At 57.2% G+C, this 5,069-nt stretch overlaps 1 protein-coding gene across 1 annotated transcript; it reads left to right on the forward strand.

Moving 5' to 3' along the window:
- The first annotated feature begins 1,372 nt into the window (after nucleotides 1-1,372).
- On the forward strand, nucleotides 1,373-3,999 carry Hspb7 (heat shock protein family B (small) member 7). The gene is made up of 3 exons (XM_051171953.1): nucleotides 1,373-1,662; nucleotides 2,185-2,318; nucleotides 3,659-3,999. Exons 1-3 carry the CDS (start codon nucleotides 1,470-1,472, stop codon nucleotides 3,836-3,838), a joined length of 507 nt encoding a protein of 168 aa, XP_051027910.1. The 5' UTR covers nucleotides 1,373-1,469; the 3' UTR covers nucleotides 3,839-3,999.
- The last annotated feature ends 1,070 nt before the right edge of the window (nucleotides 4,000-5,069 follow it).

Below are 5,069 nucleotides of genomic sequence, written 5' to 3' on the forward strand. Positions count from 1 at the left end.
ACAGATCCCTTTAGCTCCAGCCTGTTGCTTTGGCTCTCAGCAGTGGCCTTCCCTGTTCTCAGTTCACACACAGTCTTGCCTCTGTAGACCCAGAGACAAGAGGCACAGTTCCCACCTTCCGGAACTCCCAGGTTAATGGGGACGGATGGGTCATCCTCCCTGAGAGTAGGGCTGAGGGGGGCTATCACAGGGAGGTCTCAGAACTCACGAAAACTATGTCACACTGCCAACTGCTCAGCACTCTGGTCAGAAGGAACCCCATGTGGGCTGGAGTAACCAGGGGCTTCCAGAAGAGAGAGGAACAAGGTAATTAAGTGGGAAGAAAGGACAAGATGTGGAGATATGTGCTCCAAAACTGCTTGATGGACTGATGGACCACTCACCTCCTGAAAGAGCCTTGTCTGGCCTAGCATCACAGAGTGTGGGGTTGCTCTCAGTCATCAGTGGGGACAAAGGAGACTCTCGGACACAAGAGTCAGGCCCAAGGGATGGAATCCCAGCCATCCCAACGTGCTTAGGTCCAACCCTTCCCTTCCTAGGAGGCGCTATTTCCTGGTCTAGAAATTACTGTCCTATGCCTCTTTCTGAGTTATGGAAGATCAAAAAGGACTCTGCTGGGAAAGAGGCAGCAGTGCCCAGAGACACCCCGGAAGCCAAGGCTAAGGCACCTGTCACTACCATTTGTGGGCCCACTACTTTTACCTGGCTGTGAACTCCTGTGGCTATGACCCTGGGCAGGCATCAACTCTGAGCTTGAGGTGGAGCGGACTGTTGCCTTCTAGACCTTTCAGGACAGTTACAGAATTATCTGCTCCTGCCCTGAACCTGGGCCCAACCCCCAGTCCCAACTCCAGCCACCACTAAAGGTTCTAAGAGTGGGGATGAGGTGGAGAATCTGGGTCCCTGAGGGAGTTGACAGGGGTCACCCATGCATTCTATCTCCCCTCCCTGGGGCGTTCTTAACCTTCCCTAAGAGACAGCTGGACCTGGCTATCCTGATATCTCACCAACAGTCCAGCAGGGTGCCTGCACACACCCTCTCTGATAAGGGAGGCACAGCCCTGAGAACCAGTCTGAGAGGAGAGTAGGGTGACAGGCCAATGAACAAAACAGCAAACTACAAAATCCTGGGGCTGGATCCACCCCCTGCCCTGGCAGGGATGGAGGCCCTTGGAGCTGGAGCTCCGGGCTTGGAGTGCCAGGCAGTGAGCTCAGCCGCCCAACCCTGCCCTCGTGTGTCAGGCTGTCAGCAGGGCTGTCTCTCCCAAGAAGATGTCCAGGCCCCTCTGGGCCATGAAGAGGCCTAAATTTAGCCAGCAGACAAGGGCCTGGCCTCGAGCCCAGGGACAGTTGGACCTTATAAAGCACTGGCAGTCAGGGCCCCCCAGGCACGCTTCCCTGGAGGCCAGCACCAACAGGTTTCTCCAACCCAGCCCTGCCTGCCTGGACAGGGCCCTCGCTGCCTGTGGATGAGCCACCGGACCTCCTCCGCCTTCAGAGCGGAGAGAAGCTTCCGTTCCTCATCTTCTTCCTCCTCTTCTTCTTCTTCAGCCTCCCGTGCCCTTCCAGCCCAGGACCCACCCATGGAAAAGACCTTGAGCATGTTTTCTGATGATTTTGGCAGTTTCATGCTGCCCCACTCGGAGCCCCTGGCCTTCCCAGGCAAGTGCTGGGGCTCTGAGGGGAGGGGAGAGACACAGCTGTGTGTGTGTGGGGGGGGGGCATCCTCTGCTCCAGGCCGTTGCTGAGCATGCTGTGGCCACCCACCTGCCAGGGATAGGCGTTGCTGCATGGGTTATAGCCATGTGTGGCTGCCAAGATAGATCTGGCCACCAAGGCAGATGTGGCTATGATGCAGGTGGGTCTCCTGGGGAACCATGGTGACCCTAGGGGTGAAATGTGAATCCTGTATGTCCAGTGTCATCGTGGGAAGCCCTGGATTGTGAGGTGGCTGGCCCCTCAGAGCTTGTTGACCTAGGTAGAATTGCCGACTCGCTAAAGGAGGGATTAAACTGAGTGAGGCTCGGCCCACCCCATCCAACAGGGACAAGGCAGGCTGCAAGAGTTAGGAAAGAGGCTATAGTCCCGGGAACACCACTCATTTCTCCCAAGAGAAGAGCAGAGAACCAGGTTCTGGTTCAGGGCTTGCTCTGTGGCCAGCTTATATAGCAGCCCTTCCCACAGCCCGCCCAGGGGGACAAGGCAGCATTAAGACCCTCGGGGATGCCTATGAGTTCACGGTGGACATGAGAGACTTCTCCCCTGAAGACATCATTGTCACCACCTCCAACAACCACATCGAGGTGCGGGCTGAGAAGGTGAGTCTGGCCCCTGCCCCACCCCAAGGTCCCCGCCTTCACTCCCTGACTCTGCCTAGTCTAGCCGGTTCTGTGTCCCCTCCTGTCACCTGTCTTCTGGAGACTTCACACCCTGACCGATGTTCCTTCGCTGTCTGTACACACCTGGGGACCAAACTGCAGCCCTTTCCCAGTGGGCTCACAGGCCAGGGACAGTCACATGCCCTCTCCAGCCTAAGGTTCACAGAACCTGTCTTGGAGATCCCATGCCATGGCACCTGAGGACCCTCCAGGGCTGGGAGATGGATCTTGGGATGTGGGTAGAAAAGAAACTGAGTGGTTGAGATGGAAGTGGGCGAGCAGAGGAGGGAAGTGACCACGATGGAGTAAGGTGAGCTCTCTGGCAAGAAGGCAGAGGAAGGTGGCAACACCCAACCTGGGCAGCGTAGGCCACTCACGCCACACCTCTTTTTCACCCCAGAGCCAGAAGTGTGGGTCCTGTCTTGGTACCCACACCGGGCCTGAGGCTAAGCAGAAAGCCCAAAAGTGCAGAGTCACATCCACCCTGAACCTCACGTACCTCATGCAGAGCCTCGGGGTACCTAGATCATCAGAGAAGGCATCGCCAGCACACACGGTGGCTGCCCCAGTCCTTAGACCCAGCCTGATTCCCCACTCCACCCCCCCCCAGACAGGGTTTCTCTGTGTAGCCTTGGCTGTCCTGGACTCACTTTGAGGACCAGGATGGCCTTGAACTCACAGCGATCCGCCTGCCTCTGACTCCTGAGTGCTGGGATTAAAGGCGTGAGCTACCACGGTGCTCCCAGCCTGATTCTTAAGGATATTCCCCCATCCCAACCTGGCTAGCTCCCCTAACTCAGGCCAGACACTGGGGAGCCCTGCCAGGGGCTTGATGACTGTGGGTCACTCGCCACACGTGCCAGTCCCACGTCCCAAGGGTGACTCAGCCAGCCAACTCCACTGGACACTATGTGCTAGCTGGGCTGTGGGGGAGGGTGGTGGTCCTGGTGGTAGACTCTCAGTGTGTCTGGGGATCCAGAGGGCACAGCTGTGTCATCTCCTCAGTCCCAGACTTCCAGCTACTGCTGTGGAGGCCCAACCCCATCTATACCCAGCTTCCCTTGGGACTCCTAGAGAGCCTCTGAGCCTCCTGAACAGCCCTTGGCTTCTGGCCACACCCATGCCCCTGGCAAGATCTTCTATACCTGATAGCTGAAGCCCTCATCACACAGTGGGGTAACTGAGGACAGTGCAAAGAAAAGACTCTAGGTTGATTTGGGGGTAACCAGGACAGGACTAGGACTGAGGCAGCCACTCCTGACCTGTCATCCTTTCCCCAGCTGGCAGCTGATGGCACGGTCATGAACACCTTTGCTCACAAGTGCCAGTTACCAGAGGATGTGGACCCTACATCGGTGACCTCAGCCCTGCGAGATGATGGCAGCCTCACCATCCGAGCACGGCGTCACCCACACACAGAACATGTCCAGCAGACCTTCCGGACAGAGATAAAAATCTGAGGGTCTCCCCACCCCTGCCTTTCCCCCACCTCCTCCCCAGCTGGTCTGCTGGTGAGGTCACCATGACCCCTGACAATGACCCCCCCAGAACATCTCAGCCTAGGCCCCAACAATCCACATACTCTTAGGCCCCAGGTGGGTCAAACACCTCCCCTCCCCGCCCCCAACTAGGGCCCTCCTGTCCAGCCAGGGCAGTCCAGAGACCTCCACCCAGATAGGCCCTCCTTATCCTAGCTCACAATAGAGGGGGTTGAGGTCCTGACCTGAGGAGCAAGATAAGGGTGGAGCCTCTGAGCAAGTGATCTGTAGGACACGGTGACAGCAATGGCATTACTGTGGGGGCAGGAGACCAAGGTCTGTCCTGGAAAGTGGAATATGAGAGGTTGGCTATAAGCAGTGCTGCTGGCCTTGGTAGACTGCCCCAGGGAAGCCAGGAAGGTAGCTGTGACTGTCACCTCCCCTTGCAGCTCTCCAAGCCTCAAACCCAAACCCAAGGGCTACCTGTCACCCGGGGTCTCTGACAGCTACTTGCACCGGGATTTATTAAAACACCATGAGGTGCCTACGTCTCTCTACCTGCTGGTGCCTTAAGCTAGACTGGGATAAGGAGGGCAGGTCCATCTTCCTCTCAGAGCTCCAGGGTCCTGCGGGGCTCCCCCTGTAGAGAGGGTCCTCTGCGGGAATGAGCGCAAGAGCAAGCCCAGGACTTACTAAAGCACGAATGTACATGTGTGCACACACACACACACACACACACACACGCCATTGCCCTATCCCTTAAATACTCATTCCCATTGGTTGGAGCCCAATTCCAAACATTGTAGAATCAGATCTAGCATATCTTCATCTTCAGCAGTGGAGACAGAGCATCTCTGAGCCAGTTGGATGCTCGGTTTGCTCTCTAAGGTTGGCTTTGAAGCCAGCCCTGCCTCAGCTGCTCTCAGCATCTTCCCCTCTGTGCGCCAGGAGAACTGCCCTCATTTCACATCCCTAGAGCCACATGCCCTGCTCATCGGCCTCACGGCAGAGGGTGGCCACAGGAAGGACCCCAACCCAGATCCCTTCTGGCCTCCAAATCCAGGGCAAAGACCCTTGTTAGCCTCAACCCTGGGGGACCCGTGCCCTGACTCCCATTTGTAGAAGCAGGTGTGAGAAGGTTAGTTGGGGTCCCTGGAGCTTCTGGCTTCTGCTGTCTCTGGGCCCTGGGGACCAGGAGGGTGGGGGTTCATGG

Source organism: Acomys russatus, chromosome 29 (assembly GCF_903995435.1).
Source record: "Acomys russatus chromosome 29, mAcoRus1.1, whole genome shotgun sequence".
Taxonomy (NCBI): domain Eukaryota; kingdom Metazoa; phylum Chordata; class Mammalia; order Rodentia; family Muridae; genus Acomys; species Acomys russatus.

Coding starts and splice junctions, on each gene's coding strand:
- Hspb7 (XM_051171953.1), top strand. CDS start 1,470: ATGAGCCACCGGACCTCCTCCGCCTTCAGAGCGGAGAGAAGCTTCCGT. Junction 1,663..2,184: donor GGAGCCCCTGGCCTTCCCAG/GCAAGTGCTGGG, acceptor CCCTTCCCACAG/CCCGCCCAGGGGGACAAGGC. Junction 2,319..3,658: donor TCGAGGTGCGGGCTGAGAAG/GTGAGTCTGGCC, acceptor TCCTTTCCCCAG/CTGGCAGCTGATGGCACGGT.